The sequence below is a fragment of the Papaver somniferum genome, chromosome 5 (assembly GCF_003573695.1).
Source record: "Papaver somniferum cultivar HN1 chromosome 5, ASM357369v1, whole genome shotgun sequence".
Taxonomy (NCBI): domain Eukaryota; kingdom Viridiplantae; phylum Streptophyta; class Magnoliopsida; order Ranunculales; family Papaveraceae; genus Papaver; species Papaver somniferum.
In genome coordinates, this window is record NC_039362.1 from 89,701,952 (window position 1) to 89,719,293 (window position 17,342).

The 17,342-nt window shown below is 35.7% G+C and overlaps 3 protein-coding genes across 8 annotated transcripts; 1 reads left to right on the plus strand and 2 right to left on the minus strand.

The window, feature by feature from the left end:
• Nucleotides 1–4,409: 4,409 nt before the first annotated feature.
• Nucleotides 4,410–7,598, minus strand: LOC113277629. Of its 6 annotated transcripts, none has more exons than XR_003325024.1 (7): nucleotides 7,206–7,356; nucleotides 6,923–6,966; nucleotides 6,450–6,494; nucleotides 6,212–6,250; nucleotides 6,023–6,121; nucleotides 5,695–5,837; nucleotides 4,410–5,590 (listed from the first exon to the last, which is right to left on the minus strand). XR_003325024.1 is itself a non-coding variant. In XM_026526675.1 (4 exons), the coding sequence occupies exons 1-4, from the start codon at nucleotides 7,505–7,507 to the stop codon at nucleotides 5,786–5,788; spliced, it is 333 nt and encodes a 110-aa protein (XP_026382460.1). In that variant the 5' UTR covers nucleotides 7,508–7,598; the 3' UTR covers nucleotides 4,410–5,785. The 6 variants fall into 6 exon arrangements, 1 of the variants encoding a protein (XP_026382460.1); XR_003325025.1 differs by having other exon boundaries at nucleotides 4,410–5,142; nucleotides 5,217–5,837; XR_003325023.1 differs by having other exon boundaries at nucleotides 4,410–5,837.
• A 981-nt stretch (nucleotides 7,599–8,579) lies between these two features.
• Nucleotides 8,580–10,073, minus strand: LOC113279282. The gene is made up of 2 exons (XM_026527981.1): nucleotides 9,923–10,073; nucleotides 8,580–9,799 (listed from the first exon to the last, which is right to left on the minus strand). Exons 1-2 carry the CDS (start codon nucleotides 10,059–10,061, stop codon nucleotides 8,580–8,582), a joined length of 1,359 nt encoding a protein of 452 aa, XP_026383766.1. The 5' UTR covers nucleotides 10,062–10,073.
• Nucleotides 10,074–13,166: 3,093 nt separating this feature from the next.
• On the plus strand, nucleotides 13,167–15,316 carry LOC113279283. The gene is made up of 4 exons (XM_026527982.1): nucleotides 13,167–13,551; nucleotides 13,612–13,817; nucleotides 13,964–14,713; nucleotides 14,849–15,316. The coding sequence occupies exons 1-4, from the start codon at nucleotides 13,167–13,169 to the stop codon at nucleotides 15,314–15,316; spliced, it is 1,809 nt and encodes a 602-aa protein (XP_026383767.1).
• The last annotated feature ends 2,026 nt before the right edge of the window (nucleotides 15,317–17,342 follow it).

A 17,342-nucleotide genomic window follows, 5' to 3' on the forward strand; every position in this document is an offset into this window, starting at 1 on the left:
CGAACATATTGTGCAGAGTTCGGTTACAAGAGAACTCAACATAGTGGGAAAAGTAGTAAAGTTCGGTTACATGGAAAATTTGGTTTTTTTTTGTATTGAGGGTAGACTTCGGTTACATTCCAGTTTTTCAAATTTATGCGAAACAACCGAACATAGTAAAAGAAGTTCGGTTATATGGGTACTCAACATACTGGGAAAAATATAACAGTCCGGTTACATGGAAAAAAAAAATAGATAATAAGGGTAGAGTTCGGTTACATGGCAGTTTCAACATTTTTTGCGAAACAACCGAACTCACAGTTCGGTAACCTAGTTTTAAATCCTATAGAACCGAACTGTTCTTCGTGTTCTTCATATCAGGAGTTAGGTTAAGAAACTAAGGAAAAAAAAGCGTTCTAACCGAACTCAGCACTGTAACTTCCATATGAACCCTATTTTGATGATTTCTATTCAATTGAACCGATGAAAATCAAATTAAAAGTAATGGGTTTGTCGGGAAATACATGTGGATTGGTCACATGGCAGACTCATGGTTATTCTTGAGACTGTTACGCCGAATCAATTGTTCACCTTCCGGTTCAAGTTCTTCCTCAATTTCATATACTGGATTAGCTAGATGTCCTAAGGGTGGACCTGTTCCTGGGAGTCTTTTGGTTTGCTTTCGACGAACCATTATATACTTGATTGATTAATCGACGATGAAAATTTTATAAATCGATGAAGACGAGTTTGAAATGAAGAAGAAGAGGAGAAAACAGTTTTTGCGGCCGATTTAAGGTAGGGTTAATGTTTTAGATTAGGTTTCTCGATTAGGTAGGTTTTAGTGTTAGGGTTAATGTTAATTATGTTAAGGGAAAATTAGTAAACTCACTACGCAGAATTAGGGTTAGGACATCCCTTATCATTGTAGGGTAGATGGTCTTATAAAACAATACCCCCAAAAAAAAGGCCGGTCCCCAAAAAATCGTTCCAAACAAACAGGCAGTGAGTAGCATTGTCATGGGCCTTGGGAGTACCTGATGCATGAGGTGGTCACTTGATCCATATATATTTACTCCCTCACGGCCAATTGGCACAAATTCACCACCATATAGCGATTGGAAGACTCATTTCTACTGAGCACCATATTTTACAATTTTTAAATCTTCGTTAGAATATTACGAGAAAACTAGATTTTGTGCCCTTGCTACGCACCGGACAGACCCCTAAACCATACACCATCATTTGGTCCATGTCTGCTATGTATCGGGCATCTTTTTCTTTTAACCATATTTTTGATTTGGTAAAGCTCGGCTTCGGCTTCGCCTCGCCTCGCCCGTCCCGATTTGATTTGATTTGAGAAGAACATATGAATATCATTCTAACCATATTTCTTGGTTTGGTGTGACGTGGCTTCGCCGCCCCATCGTGCATTTTTGACTTGGTGTCGTGGGGTTTCGCCATGCCCCATTTTTAATTTGGGATGGTTCGGTTCCGCCTTTCCCCGTAACTTAGTTTTTTTGATTTGGTATGACTCGGCTCCGCCTCAACCCGTCGCTTAGGATTTTTGGTTGGATGTGGCTTGGCTCCGCCTCACCCGTTCTGATGCATTTTTTATTTATTGAAAGAAAAGCCGGCAATTGAATCCATCGTAAACTATCAGCTGGATCTTTTGGGTGCATGTTACTAAGTAGTTCCTTTCAAAGTAGCGGCGTAGTAGTTGTAACAACAACTAATTTGAGAAAATGCTGTAAAGATTTGTGTAATTCTTTACAAAATGTGATTTATTAATTTGAGCTTTGAAAAAAATTCTCCAAATTCTCCCTGCTAACAAAATATTCACAGGCTTCCAGAATCCAAATTTAAAGACTCGTCTCATATCCCGTAAGAGACTGCTAATAGAGAGGGCTATCAATACATACCACACCTATATATATACCACCACTATATACCACCCCTACTGAAAGCCAAAACTTGGCATTTAACATACGGAAGTAAGGTTTGAGGCCTAATTAAGTAATCACACAACTGATGATGTCCATCTAAGCGCTACTAATCAATATAAACTACAAATAACCATACATAAACTGTAAATAGTTGAACAAAATACTGATTTTTCCAAATCATCGTGAGCCACCTTGCTGAAATATTCTAGCTAAGGTAGGCATGTCGTCATTGTTTTTATCCACGAACACCGACAGCAACATAGGAATATGCACCCAAATCTTAAGTTTAGATTAATGCGCACAGATTTGCCCGAGCCTGCAAACTCTTATAGTATATAGCATTGACCGAAACATAAGTTTAAATGTATACAGAGTTTGCCTTAATATCTGCAGCAGCCCTTGCTCAAAGACTAAACTAAAATGCCATCTGTGGGATTCGAACCCACACCTATATATGGCTGAAAGCCATGTGCTCTACCAGTTGAGCTAAGATAGCAAGGAATTACTATCTAACAACGCATCACAATGATTCACATCGTTGTTACCTTTCAAAAAAAAAAAGAATCTGGTATAACCATTTATATATATAGTATCCAATTTAGATTTCACATGTCTAATTAATTTAACTATAAAACTGTTGCTGCTAAGTATGCATTATAGTAGTATTAGAAGTAAAGGATAATTATTAGATGGTTAAATCCCAAGTACCTTTTATATGAAAAAATTGCCCTGTATGACGCTTTTGAAGTCATCTGTGATTCTTACAGGATATTTTTAGGATAACCTTTCTTAATCCTCCTTTGGCTTTTGAAGTTATGTCGAGCAAGATATCGTCATTATCGTGCAAGTTCAAAGGCGATTTAATTACAATGTCAAGCCATAACAATAACTCACCAATACCAAATCTTTATTTACATGTGCAGATTTGGATCTCTACTTTCAGAAAGGTGGATATACCCATCCCACAACCTGCAATTACAAAATCTACAAACAATCAAAGAGTGATTCAGTTAATAATAGAAGAAAACTTTTCATACCGATTACAACAAACTTAGATTCCTGGCAACAGAAAAAAATTGAGCAAACTCGTCCAAAGGTATGTCCTCCATAGATCATCAAGAGACAATATGATAACTCCTAATAGTTTAAGCCAACTGAAGAGACGATAAGAGCCACAAAAAAAGCAGTTCAGTTGCACGCGAACCGCCTATGTTTAAAGGTTAAAACAAAGATTTCATCAAGTACCAGTGAAAGGCATTGTGAAGAGTAACCGAGAAAGGTACATGGCATGGGGAAGGTACGCTTTAAGTGAAAAAGTCACAACAAAGAAAAGATGTGTATGCAAGCAAGCACCTAATACGTACGTGATATTAAGTATACTGAGTAATAATCTTAAAATGTACATTGTTAAATTTAATGCTTCCTCCACCCAATTTTAGAGGTTTTGCATCATGTGCATCATCAAATTCTGCCATTTTCTGTAGTCATGAAAACAAAACCACATTGTAAATCCTTCAAGAGATTTGGGTAACCTCAAATTTAACGGACCAAATCACAATAAGCCACATCAGATAAATAAAAGCTTTATTCTTTTTGAGAAGGAATATGAATGTTTACAAAGTGCATTATACACAACATCATTAATCAAATTCACTATTTTTTTAGATTAGGTAACATCCGTAGGTAATATTGGTTTCTAAAAGTGAAGTCTTACATTCAACTTCTAAGTTATTCCATCCAAAACCATCATATAGCCGAGCAAATTATGTAAAGGTATGAAAGCTCTAACCTTATCAGAGAGAATAATATGGTTAAGAAAGAAATTACTGAATACGTATTGGATCTTTTTGGGTGAACATTTAAAAATAAGTGATTGCAGTTAGCCTATCAAATGAGCGAAAAAAATATATCAGGGAAGAAATCTTACACAATGGCAATAATAGCAAGCTACTGCAGGAGATAAGTTCCAAAATAATTTAGCACTGGCTAGCAAGATTGTTTACTGCTAACCTGAAATGTTTCATATTAAATTTAGTGTTTCAGCTGCAATTAGATTAATTTTCATGACCGAAAGAGTTCTCCTAACGACACAGTAGCCAAGGTCAAGCGGAGCGTAGCACCAAAGATGTCACCATATGCCTGGAAAAACCAACTTCAAGCCACTCTTCCATTCAATTTGCAGTACCATTTTAAATAAAAAGCAAACTGATACAAAAGAAGGGAGATAACAATTATACATAGTTCAAAATTATAAAAACCAAAACGCTTGATCAGTTTTTGTTTTTGAATATCGATCCTATGATCCTTAAAAAAAAATCAAAGCTACCGCCAACCATTTGGTGCTGACTTACCCATGGAAGACTGAATGCCAAAAGAGACATAAAAGGGATATGATGGATAAACTTTTTGCATATTCATCAAAACAACATAAAATTTCTCAATAGCATACCACTGATTTCTCAGTTTAGTTTGATGTCAGGAGCTCTTATTTTTAGCTTATGTTCTTATGTGTTTTTATCTTATTATGTAATCAATTATATTGTGTTTTGCATTTGGCTGTTTTTTTTTTTTGTTGTTTATCAACCACTCTAAACCTACATTTTCTTCAACTCGAAAAAATGGAAAAACAACAATGGCTATTAAAATTGAAGGATTTCTCGCACATGGGTAAATTTAATGTAACCATAATACAACAGTTTCTAGGTACTTTATACTCAACAAAAGCAAATATCTCCACGGTATTACTACTCAAGACGATTAAAATGACCACCAATGCTTCCTGCAACCTACATATATGATCAACATTTTTTAGTGAGAATATGAAAAGAAAACATAAGCCCAACCTGATGCCGACATTTGGTGTGCACGTTCTGCAAGTAAACACGTCATCTATAAAATATGAAAAAAGTTAAGAAACCCACATCCACATGCTTCCAGAAGCAAATGCAATGCCATTAACATTTAGCAATAGAGAAATAATGGAGCTTACCCTTAGAACCACCTTATTTTTTAATCCGCAAGACTGTTTGGCTATCCAACTTACTAAACTTGGTCTTTAAAACCACATTTACATATGCTGCTCTTCTATTCTCCCGCTCCAAACTTAGTCTTACACCTTTTCTCAAATGTCTCAAGCTTTCCGTACCACTTTTGGCATTCGGTCTTGTATGCATTGTAGAGAGCTTTGTCCCTTTTGTGAAGCCCAGTGAGTACCTGCCTGCCAATTGCATACACACGCTTGATAAAAGAACTGAGAGCTAAAATGATTTATTAACAGTTTTATTCTCGTACCAACATTAATCGTAAACACACTTGATATAGGAAAACCCTCCAGTGTCTACTTGTAAATCCAAACATCTTAGCCTCCAATCTTCCGCATGAGGTACAATTTACTGGAGTGAGTATCGACATTTTTGAATTAAGGTAAGCTTGATTTCCAACACATACATCAAACACATAAGGTAAGCTTGATTTCCAACACATAAGGTAAGCTTGATTTCCATTATATCTCCTTGTCTGCAATTTTACATTCATTCACAACCCATTTCTATATCATTCATCAAACACATACATAGTTCAACTTCTCATTGCAATACTCCACCAAAAGCTCGATCAAAACCACCAGTCCAGTCCATGTTGCTATCCATACATTTCCAGCTCAAATCCTGTAAACAACCACAAAAATTCAATCAGAACAGCACATACCCAATTTCATCGATACAAACCCAATTTTAGAAATCAATTCATCCACCCAACAACGACCACAAACCCTTGAATTTCATTATCATCACCCGATCCTTCAATTTACCCATCTTCAGCAAACCCTAATTCATTCATAGACATTTTTAGGCTTAATTTTCCTATAGTGGTTCTTTTTCCTTCTGAGTTTCCAGTTCCAAAAAATTTGGAACCCTGCAAACAACAGACCATGCATAGGTGTGAATGATCGAAGCTGGTACATCAATAAATCAATGAAAAGCCGATTCAGAAACTGTGAAAACTAAAGTAAACATTGGATATACATAACGAAATTATGTTAACTATGCATAGAATTTGTGATAACCTATCTTGTAAACAACTATAACTGATCTTTGTACCTCTTTTCAACTTTTCTTCTTGACAGATCTTTGTACCTCTTATCAATTTCTTCCAGATTTTTCATGTCCTTGTGGTACTTACGAATACTATACACAGGTCTGCACACAAAGTCAAGGACCTAGATTTAAGCCTGCAAAGAAAAAGAAAGGAACCTTAAAGAAAATGCAATCAAGTGTGTAGTTTTTTACCAATATAGAAGGTATGACATTTCGTTGAGATTTATAGATCTGCAAGGTTACCCCATCAATATCAGAATATCAGAAAATATGCATGCTTATGATAAGGTCCAGATATATATGGTGCATTAATGCTCCATCAGTCTTGGAAGATATAAGATATCATAAAAGAATATTGGCTGTAATACTCATTCGCATTCCATAATATGGCTGCATCAAAAATAACCAAAATGTCACAGTGGGCACGTACTCAAAGTAGTTCATATATTAGCATAGTAACAACCCTCTCTGTAATCTGTACCACATCAAAATAAAAATGAAAGAAGATAAGTAACTAACCTAAAAAGAGAAAAACACTTGATAGTAGTTCATACTATCAATCAATAATATGAACCAAAAACCCTAAGCAAAATAAATTTGTAAGAATCAATAACACAGAGAGCTAATGAAACAAAAGTAGTGAACAAATAAAAAATTACTGAAAGAGAAGAAACACAGTATACATTGAGTTTGCACACTCTATAATCAATCTGATAAATAAATGTTTCTAAGAAAAATCAAAATATTGAAGAAAACCCAATACTGAATTAATGTAGCAGAATACATTTGGGAATTTTCCATTTGCAAAAGAAAACCATGAGAAACGGAATCAGGACACATGATTTGAAAGTTAAAAGATATGGGTTTATGATATATCAGTAATTAGAATAAGAGTAAAATCACCTTGAATGGGTTTCTCCGTAACTTATCTTGGACAAAAATCGTACCTGCAAAAAAAAAAAAAAATTTAAAAAAAGGGTTAGGGTTTATTGATTCAAAGAAACAAACACGAAATTGAATCAAAATATTGAAGAAAACCCAATACTGAATTAGTGTAGCAGAATTACATTTGGGGATTTTCCATTTGCAAAAGAAAACCATGAGAAACGGAATCAGCACACATGATTTTGAAAGTTAAAAGATATGGTTTATGATATATCAGTAATTAGAATAAGTGTAAAATCACCTTGAATGGCTATTAGGGTTTCTCCGTAACTTATCTTGGACAAAAATCGTACCTGCAAAATAAAATAAAAAAAGAAAAAGGGTTAGATTTTATTGATTCAAAGAAACAAACACAAAATTGAATCTGTTTGCAATCCACTGTATCAAAAACTCAAGCTTTCCTTCAATCGACGAATCCCTACAACACAAACACAAAATCCCTTCTTCAAATCTCGAAAGAAACAGTCTCAAAACCCCAACTAACAACAAAAGAAGATTAAAAGAGAAACCCCCAAAACTATCTACTCTACGTCTCCATCTCATAGAAGAATCGGAGAAAGTACCACTTAATCTGCTTCATCGAAACTCAAGAAGAAAATCGAGCAGTGAGTTCGTGAAGAGACAGAGAGTAAAGTCGGATAAAAGCTTTTTTGTTTTTTTGTTTTATGTTTCCGGGAAGACCATTTTTCGTTTTCCATTTCGTTAAAAAACGGTAATCACTGTTACATTCATATGTTTGAGAAAAAATTGAATAGAGCAATTTCAAAGGACTTTGACGCTCATCCAAGAATGGGTATTCTCACCCCACGACGTGGGACTTTATATGACTTAGGGGTTTAAAGGGTTTGATATTTTGAATCGAATTAAAAAAAGTTAGACTAAGACTAGTTACCTGAAAAATAAACGTTCCTCGATGATTATGTTATAGCTGTGCTGGCATTAGGATTGAAGATAAAAATGGTAAAAAAAAAAACTAAGAAATTAACGGGCACCTAGCTCAGCTGGAAGGTAGAGTTAGTTTGCCCCTGGTGACACAATCTCAGCCCTCATCCGCTTCGGTTAGGTAGAGTTAGTTTGCCCCCCTCGTGACACAATCTCAGCCCCATCCGTTTCGGTTTCCTTGGCTAGGTTACCCATGAGGCTCCCTGGTAGGCTAGCACAGCAACCTGTTCAATTAATGTAATAGAATGTTGTTGGAGCTTAGCTTGTTAAGCTTCCAACTAGTTCATGTAATATTCTTTATCCAATAATAATAATATTATTTACATATTAAAAAAATAAACATATTATTTACAAAAAAAACTAAGAAAGAAAAAAAATAAAAAAAAAATAAAACTCTCATTGTCGATTTGTAGAAGCAAAAAGTGAAAAATAACAAATTTGAAGTATGCTTTGTGACACTTATGAATTATGATGACAATATACGTACATGGGCTTTAGGAGCCATTCCGCACCTGAAGCCCCCTGCTATAAGCACCGTGGCTCACTCATTACAAGTTTAAGAGATCATTTTGCTTGCATTTCTTATAAACCCTTGATGTACATGTGACAAACAATTAGCAACTAAAGCAAAATAAATAAATAAAAGAATCTGAATTTGAATTCGATGAGCTATCTAGTGATGAAGAAGCTCAAGTGCTTTTAACAAAGTTTTCTTAAATCTACCAATATCAAGCTTTACACTTTGTTGGTCTAAATATACAGACTTCACTGCACTCCACCCTTTTTCTGAAAATGAATCAGGATCCCTTAAAACGGCATGATCAGCTGGGTATTGGTCTACCAAACTGCTCTCTTCTACTCTTATATTGTACTCAAGGTATCTCAAGTTCATTGCTTCAGCTGGTTCTCCATAAATATGCTTGCCAATTTTTTCCAAAGGACCCAACGGAAAGACTTGAATTAGTATTGCATTAGAAGGAAGAAATAGAAGATTAGTACAACCAGCTCCGTGCACAGCGACCATCACATCACATGAATTCGCAATGTGTGTGAAATTCGATAAAGTTGTTGTCACCCCGGGTTCCGCTACAATCACTTCATATCCCAAAGCTTTGGCCGTAGCAACAATTTCTTCCTCATTTGTAAATCTTCTTGTTCTTTTACGTGAAAGGATTAGTAGTCTTGGTTTCTTCTTATCATTTTTCTTCAGAAAGTGTTCATCCATCTTTAGTGCGGAAGACCGTTCCAACGAGTACGACATCCTTAAAAATTCAGCGAAATCTACCATAGAATAGCCTTTTGGAGATTTCGTGGGATCGATACCCAAATCTTTATGATGCTTGAGACCTACTGTTACTTTTTGGTAGCAATGTACGTCAACTTCTTTTTCGATATCGATGATTGGATACCTAGATAGTTGTTTTATAAGTGGTTCATATTTCTTAAGCCAGTAAGGCTGTGAATTAGTTACCAGAAATTGAACTTCTTGGTGAAAATGACGAGAAGTGAGATAAAGTGGAAGCAATATTTCGGTGAAATCGTGGAACTGATTTCCTGCATACCCTCCGGTCGAGAAAACTATTGCTGGAGTATTATGATTCATGCTGCAGTCAGGAGCTGTTGCTTGTTTATCAGTCTCCAGAAATGATATTATTGATAACTCGGTAACATGTTTCATTGCGTCATTGTCTCCTTTTCGAGCATAAGGTTTGATTCTCCACGATTCATTTGTCGACGAAGTAAAATATATGGAAGATGATTTCCCCTCGACCCTAATATGTCCTTCAATCTCACAGAAGTCAGACATCGGTTCAAACACATTGCACACTGGCAAGTTCCATATTCCATCCATTAGCGGTCTAAATCCAGCATTAGCTGCCAACTGCAAATTCACTGCAGGCAGAAAACAAACTTCAACCCATGATGCACATTTCGTAGAATTAAAATGCATGACGAAATGCAATTATATCCTGCAAAAAGTTTAAGAATACAAATGAAGAAAAACAATTTACTTACGAATTGAGGAAGAAGTAAGTAGAATGATTAAGAGTCCTCCAACCAATATCCCATAAACGAGCCTTTTTGCATCATTTCGACCAAACCTTTTAGAGAATATCTTTTCCAATCGAATATCATAATTTTCTGATTTATCCATCGGAGATATATAATTTCCCAGCTATAGTGAATTCTTAACCTATGCAACGTATGAACTCGTATGTATATATAGACACAGAAAGTCCAATAGAATTAAGGACATAGTATCTGGAATGATCGCTGAAGTTTACCTGCAGAACAAAAAACATGTATTTCCCAGTTAGTATTTTTTTTTTCTTTTGATCGATTATTTCCCAGTTAGTATTTATTAAATAATTAATGGTGTGCACGATGTTATAAATCCTTGATTCTGCCTATGATTTTCATTTAAATTCCCTAAGGGTCAAATGGAGAGGAATATATTGAATCTTTCTTATTTAGGCCGACATAAGGCGAGACATGTTGCCACGATATATTTGGTACGTATGTGGGATATGTTGCGCTACGTGCATGCATGACTCGAAGTCTAGGCTAAATAATGTTTTCTATTTTTTCTTCCTCTAATAAACTTAAAATAACATATTTATTTTTAACAAGCCAGAATCTTGGCTTGGACAGGCTGCTAAATCGAAGACAGGTCGACGAAGCCGTAGCTCTTTCTGTTATCATCCAGCAATGTTCAATTGGTTATGGTCAAGACTCCTTTAAAATAGACCTATTGGCTATTGCGGTTGTAAAGATACCTGACTTACCTTTATGGGCCGCTGAAGCATTTGGTTGTTCTATTGATTGCTTACGTTTCATATATTTGGGTATTGCCGCTTGGTGCTAAGACCGGTTCAAAAAGAATTTGAGATCCAATTATTGAGAAGTTTGACGCTAATTTATCAACCTGGAAAAGGATTTCTCTATCTAGGGTAGGTAAGCTTATCCTTTTATAGTGCATATTATCTTCTCTACCAACATATTACTATTCTTTATTGTAAGAATTATTGTTTAATCCAGTTTTTCATGACCCAGTTGATGGCTAGTCCACCCGTGAAAAACATTTACTTCCTAGTCCAAAAACATGTTTTTGGACTAGATTATTTACTCGCTAGTCCAAAAATTTTGTGGAGATTATAAAGTGTATTTTCTAAATGCCTAAAACACCCTTCCAGATCTAATTAGTATCAACACATGTAAATGTTACTAGTAGTATGTTACTTCATACTAGTAGTATCAATATGGTGATACTACATATTAATATGTACTATACTAGTAGTAACAAAAATATGTTACCAGTAAATTAGGTAACTACTTTACTAGTATACTAGTAAAGTAAACTAGTTTACTAGTAGTAATATGGTAAACTAGTTTACTAGTAGTAATATGTAGTATCAATATGTAGTAACTAGTATGTAGTAACTAGTAGTAATATGTAGTAACTAGTATACTACTATTAGTAACTAGTAGTAATATGTAGTAACTAGTATACTACTATTAGTAACTAGTAGTCATATGTAGTAGTAATATGTAGTATCAATATGTAGTAACTAGTAGTAATATGTAGTAATTAGTAGTAATATGTAGTATGAATATGTAGTAACTAGTATGTAGTAACTAGGAGTAATATGTAGTATCAATATGTAGTAACTAGTAGTAATATGTAGTAGCTAGTAGTAACTAGTATACTACTAGTTACTAGTAAACTAGTAGTAACATATGTAGTATAACATAACAATATTAATATGTAGTATCAATACATAACATAACAATATTGATATGTAGTACATAACATATTGATATGTAGTATCAATACATAACATAACAGTATTTATTTATATGCAGTTCATAACATATTGATACTACATATTGATATGTAGTATCAATATATAACATAACAGTATTTATTTATATGTAGTCATAACATATTGATACTACATATTGATATGTAGTATCAATACATACTACTAGTATGTAGTAACATACTACTAGTAACATACGTAGTAATATATATAGTAACATACGTAGTGTTATATGTTAGGGTTAGTAGAGTAATTTTACTATTTTCAAAACTTTTTTGGACTAACGAGTAAATATATTTTCCCGCTGGACTAGCCATTAACCCGGGTCGGGTTTAGTGGACTAAACAGCAAAGTTCTCTTCTTTATTTAAAGCTTCAATCTCTGTCATCAAGATTCTTGAGAAGAAAATGCGTAACTTCATGTGGGAATTCGAGGAGGGTACAAAATTCTCACATTCAGTAAACTGAGATATAGTTCGTGCTACTAAGGAAAGAGATGGTTTAGGCGTTTGCAACCTCATATTGATGAACTTAGCCATGCTAGCTAAATGAGGTTGGAGATTCGGTGTTGAAAACAATAAATTATAGTACAAAATCATTGAAGACAAATATGGTTGTGATTTTTCGTTTTGGATCCCTGGTTGTATTAGTTGATGTCATAGTCTCTTGTTGGTGTGTTATTGCTGATATTGCTTCAGCTCTATATATACATTTAGGCAGCAACATGTCATTTTGGAACGATCTTAGGTGTGGACGGAATACTAAGGTTAGCGTATTTCTTAATCTTTGTAAGTTATTTAGAGAAAAAAATATCAAGATTGCAGACATGACCACCCTAGATGGAAACTGGAAGTTTTGACTTCAGAAGAGTCTTCACAAGGTTAGAAACTGCCTCTCTTATTTCTCTTATCGGAGACCCTCCAATTCTAGATGGGTTAAAAGATACTAGAAGATGGGTGTTACACTCTTCTGGTATTTTCTATGTTAAATCATTATATTCTAAGATAGTTGAATCATCCGGACTTGATGATTTTTCATATTATTTTGTCACAATGTGACTGCTACACTCACACTGAAGGGTCTGCTGCTAGTAGTTCTTAGGAGTACCTTCATTAGATTCCTTTATTACTTGATTAGTTAATTAGTAAACCAGACAGATTGCGACGCGTGTGTCCAATCCATTGGTCCTTGGCTAAGTTCGATTATTGGTATTTAATTTGTAAGAGAAGAGTATTATCTTCTCAGATAGAAAGTCAATAAGAAAAACCCTGTGGCTGAGTTCTTTCAGAACCAGATTTGGCTCAATCCCTTGTGGATTTGAGATTTATCTTACCATTAACATCATTTCTAACTCATCTTGATTGTTATTTGTTGTTACACCACAACAATTGGCATCAGAGCCGTTTCGATTCAGCTCAAATTGCTCCAAATGTTTTCACCATGACATTAAAAGAAGTTGAATCAGAGGAGGAGAAACTCAAAGGTGCTAACAATCTAATTAAATCTGAGCTCACGGATATTCAAAGTAAATTTGATACAATGAGCTCGAAATTTGATTCACTGTTCAAGCTGTTTGAACAACGTCAAACCCAACCAAACCCTGAGAGAGAAAGTGGTTCTCACAATGATACTCATCCTGATCATAATTTCTTTCATAACCAACACCATTTTTTTCCGCCTCAACATCACAGAGTCCCTAAATTGGATTTTCCACGCTTTGATGGTGATAACCCAAGGGGATGGATTCAGAAGAGCGAAAGATACTTTCACCTCAAAAATATTGAGGAACATCTGAAAGTGAATATTGTTGCAATCTACTTGGAAGGTAAAGCTGAGAAATAGTTTTTAAATTTTCAAGTTAATAGACCTCGTATTACATGGTCAGATCTAGTTCTTCATTTGCGTGCTAGATTTGAAAATCCTATTGAAGAAAATTTTGTGGGTAGTTTTAATAAACTTATTCAAAGATCATCTGTGGATGATTATTATGAGGAATTTGAATCATTGAAAGCATTAATGCTTAACATGAATCCTTCTCTTACTGAGACATATTTTGTCATGAGCTTTCTTAGTGGTCTCAAAGAAGAAATGGTAAGTCTGTTTCAATGTTTCAACCAGCTACACTTTCTGAGGCTTTTTCTCTAGCTAGACTGCAAGAACAGAAAGTTAACCTTGCTGCTTCAGCTACCAAGCCATTTACTAGATCATTTACCAATTAATTTCACTCCAACAGGCAGTACTCATCCCCAACTTTCCCACCAAATCCTATTCTAACTTCACCTAAATCTGTACCTACCACCCCAAAGTCACTTTTCACTTCCCCATCAAAACCCACCAGTATTTCTTCAACTATTAAACGCCTAACTCAGGAGGAAATGAATAGAAGTAGAGCACAAGGGTTGTGTTATAATTGTGATGAGGTGTACAAGCAGGGCCACTTTTGTAAAGGGAAACAAAAGATCTTTATGCTTCAAGTTGAAAGTATTGATTCCACAGAAACTGAGGAGGAGGAAGTTTTTGAGGAAACAACTGAGTCACCAGTCCAATCTGATATAGAGGTATCTTTACATGCTCTTACAGGCAGTGCAACTGGTGACACCATCAAGATTCCAGGTCTACTCCATAAGAGGAAGGTATTCATTCTCATTGATTCAGGTAGCACAACAAGTTTTATTGATAGCACATTAGCTACTTCTCTTAAATGTTCCATTGAGAAATCTCCATCCATGCTAGTCACAGCTGCCAATGGGGATCAAACTGTAAGCAATGGGATTTGTTATGACCTCCAATGGAGTATGCAGGGACACACCTTTGTTGAAAATTTAAGATTGTTGCCATTGGGTGGATGTGATATTGTCCGAGGTGCTGATTGGTTGAGGACCTTGGGTGATGTCCTCTTTAATTTCTCTAAGTTAACCATTTCTTTCAAGTACCATAACAAGAAAATTACTTTACAAGGTACTTGTCCATCTTCTTATTTACTTATGGTTAGTGGAGAGTCAGTTAAGAAATTCTTTTCCACAACTTCCCATGGCATTGTGTGACATTTATTCTCCATCTCCTTAACCCCTGACCCACCAACAAATCCTGCCACTCTCCAACCCTTGCTACATGATTTTCAGGACATTTTTCAAGAACCAACCAAACTTCCACCTCAGAGAAGTTTGGATCACAAAATTCCCTTACAACCCCTTTCTTCACCTGTCAATCAAAGAGCTTATAAATGCCCTTATGTTCAGAAAGGTGTGGTCGAACAGTTAGTAAAGGAAATGCTCCACACTGGAATCATTCAACCTAGTCACAACCCATTTGCTTCCCCAATACTTCTTGTTAGAATGAAAGATGGTTCTTTGAGATTTTGTGTAGACTATACGAAGTTAAACAGTATCAATATTAAAGACAAATTCCCAATTCCTATTGTTGATGAATTATTGGATGAGTTGAAGGGGTCTACAGTCTTCTCCAAGATTGATTTAAGAGCAGGATATCATCTAATCAGAGTGAGTGCCAAAGACATCTTTAAGACAACATTCAGAACTCATCATGGCCACTTGGCCTTACAAATTCTCCTGCTACATTACAGGCCTTAATGAATGATATTTTTCAACCATTTTTGAGAAGATTTGTTCTAGTCTTTTTTGATGATATATTGATTTACAGCCAAACCATGGATGAGCGTTTGGAGCATCTTAAAATTGTTTTTGGATTGTTGAGGTAACACAAGCTCTTTGCCAACATGTCCAAATGTTGCTTTGGACAACCTTCTTTGAAATATCTGGGTCACATTATTACAGCTGAAGGGGTTTGTGCAGATCCAAATAAAGTTACTTGTATGCAAAGTTGGCCAGTGCCTAAGAACATTAAAAAATTGAGAGGTTTTCTTGGCATCACTGGTTACTATAGAAAGTTTGTGCAAGGTTACAGTTTAATCAGTAAACCTCTGACAAATCTTATTAAGAAGGACTCCTTCCTTTGGACACCAGCTGGAACACATGCCTTTGAGCAACTCAAGTCAGCAATGAGCACTATGCCTGTTCTAGCTCTTCCAGACTTCACCAAACCATTTGTGGTTGAAAGTGATGCTAGTGATCTCTGTGTTGGTGCTGTTTTACTTCAAGATGGCAAGCCCGTAGCTTTTTTCAGCAAACCCTTGGGGCCCAGAGCCAGTGCCCTCTCTACTTATGAAAATGAGCTTTTATCCATTGTCTTGGTTGTTCAGAAATGGAGACAATATTTACAGGGCACCAAATTTACTATTAAAACTGATCATCAAAATCTCAAGTATTTCCTTGAACATAAACTCACCACTAAATTTCAACAAAAGTGGTTGATTAAGCTATTGGGGTTTGATTATGATATACAATATAAGAAAGGAGCTGATAATGTGATTGCAGATGCTCTTTCTAGAAGACCTACTGAAGGTGTGACTTGTAGTTCTCTGGATGTTTCTACACCAACTTGGGTCCATGAAGTTCTTACAAGCTATTTGGAGGATTCCAAAGTTTCTCAACTCATCTCTCAACTTCTTTTCAGTCCTCACAATGTCCCTAATTATACATATAAAGAAGGCATTCTAAGGTACAAGTCTAAACTCTACATTGGCACAGGAGGTAATGTCAGACAAACTCTTTTGGATTCTCTCCATGCATATGCAATTGGTGGGAATTCAGGAATTCAAGCTACTTCTATCAGAGCTAGAAGTCACTTTTATTGGAAAGGCATGCATAGAGACATAATCTTGCTGGTATCTTAATGTGATGTTTGTAAAATGAACAAAAGTGACACCACCAACAATGTTGGTTTACTACAACCCCTTCCTATACTTGAACATGCTTGGAAGCATATTTCCATGGATTTCATAGAGGGCTTTCCAGTTAGCAATAGAAAAAATGTCATCTTGGTGGTTGTGGACAGACTCACCAAGTATGCTCACTTCATAGATCTCTCCCACCCATACGCAGCTGCCTCTGTAGCTCATGCTTTTATCTCTCAGGTGTTTAAACTGCATGGCTTGCCCTCTTCCATTGTCTCAGATAGAGACAAGATTTTTACCAACAACTTTTGGCAAGACTTGTTCAAGGCTTTGGGTACTGCTCTACATTTGAGTACATCTTATCATTCCCAGACATATGGGCAAACTGAAAGGGTCAATGCTTGTCTGGAGACTTATTTGAGATGCCTCACTGGACACAATCCAAGCAAATGGAGTGACTGGTTGTCCTTAGTTGAGTGGTAGTACGATACTAGTTACCACACTAGCTTAAAAATATCTTCCTTCCAAGCATTATATGGTACTGCAGAGAGTAGGGAAGGTAACTTACAAATTTATAGTTGCCATATCATGCTCGTATCCATCCAGTGTTCCATGTGTCTCATCTCAAAAAATACATTGGTCTTAGGCATACTCCATCGGCCACTATACCTATTGTGGATCATGCAGGTGAAATCATCATGCTTCCTAAGAAGTCTTTGCGCACCAGAACCATCTTGCAGGGTAACAAATTGGTCCAACAGTTGTTGGTTCAATGGACTAATTCATCTCCTGAGGATGCAACATGGGAAGATTTCTCCACTATCAGAGCTCATTATCCGAAGTTCATCCTTGAGGACAAGGAT

Coding starts and splice junctions, on each gene's coding strand:
- LOC113277629 (XM_026526675.1), bottom strand. CDS start 7,507: ATGAGATGGAGACGTAGAGTAGATAGTTTTGGGGGTTTCTCTTTTAAT. Junction 7,258..7,365: donor TAGGGATTCGTCGATTGAAG/GAAAGCTTGAGT, acceptor TTTATTTTGCAG/GTACGATTTTTGTCCAAGAT. Junction 5,838..6,022: donor AGAAGAAAAGTTGAAAAGAG/GTACAAAGATCA, acceptor TGTTGTTTGCAG/GGTTCCAAATTTTTTGGAAC.
- LOC113279283 (XM_026527982.1), top strand. CDS start 13,167: ATGACATTAAAAGAAGTTGAATCAGAGGAGGAGAAACTCAAAGGTGCT. Junction 13,552..13,611: donor TGTTGCAATCTACTTGGAAG/GTAAAGCTGAGA, acceptor TTACATGGTCAG/ATCTAGTTCTTCATTTGCGT. Junction 14,714..14,848: donor CATCTTCTTATTTACTTATG/GTTAGTGGAGAG, acceptor CATGATTTTCAG/GACATTTTTCAAGAACCAAC.
- LOC113279282 (XM_026527981.1), bottom strand. CDS start 10,061: ATGGATAAATCAGAAAATTATGATATTCGATTGGAAAAGATATTCTCT. Junction 9,800..9,922: donor ACTTACTTCTTCCTCAATTC/GTAAGTAAATTG, acceptor TTCTGCCTGCAG/TGAATTTGCAGTTGGCAGCT.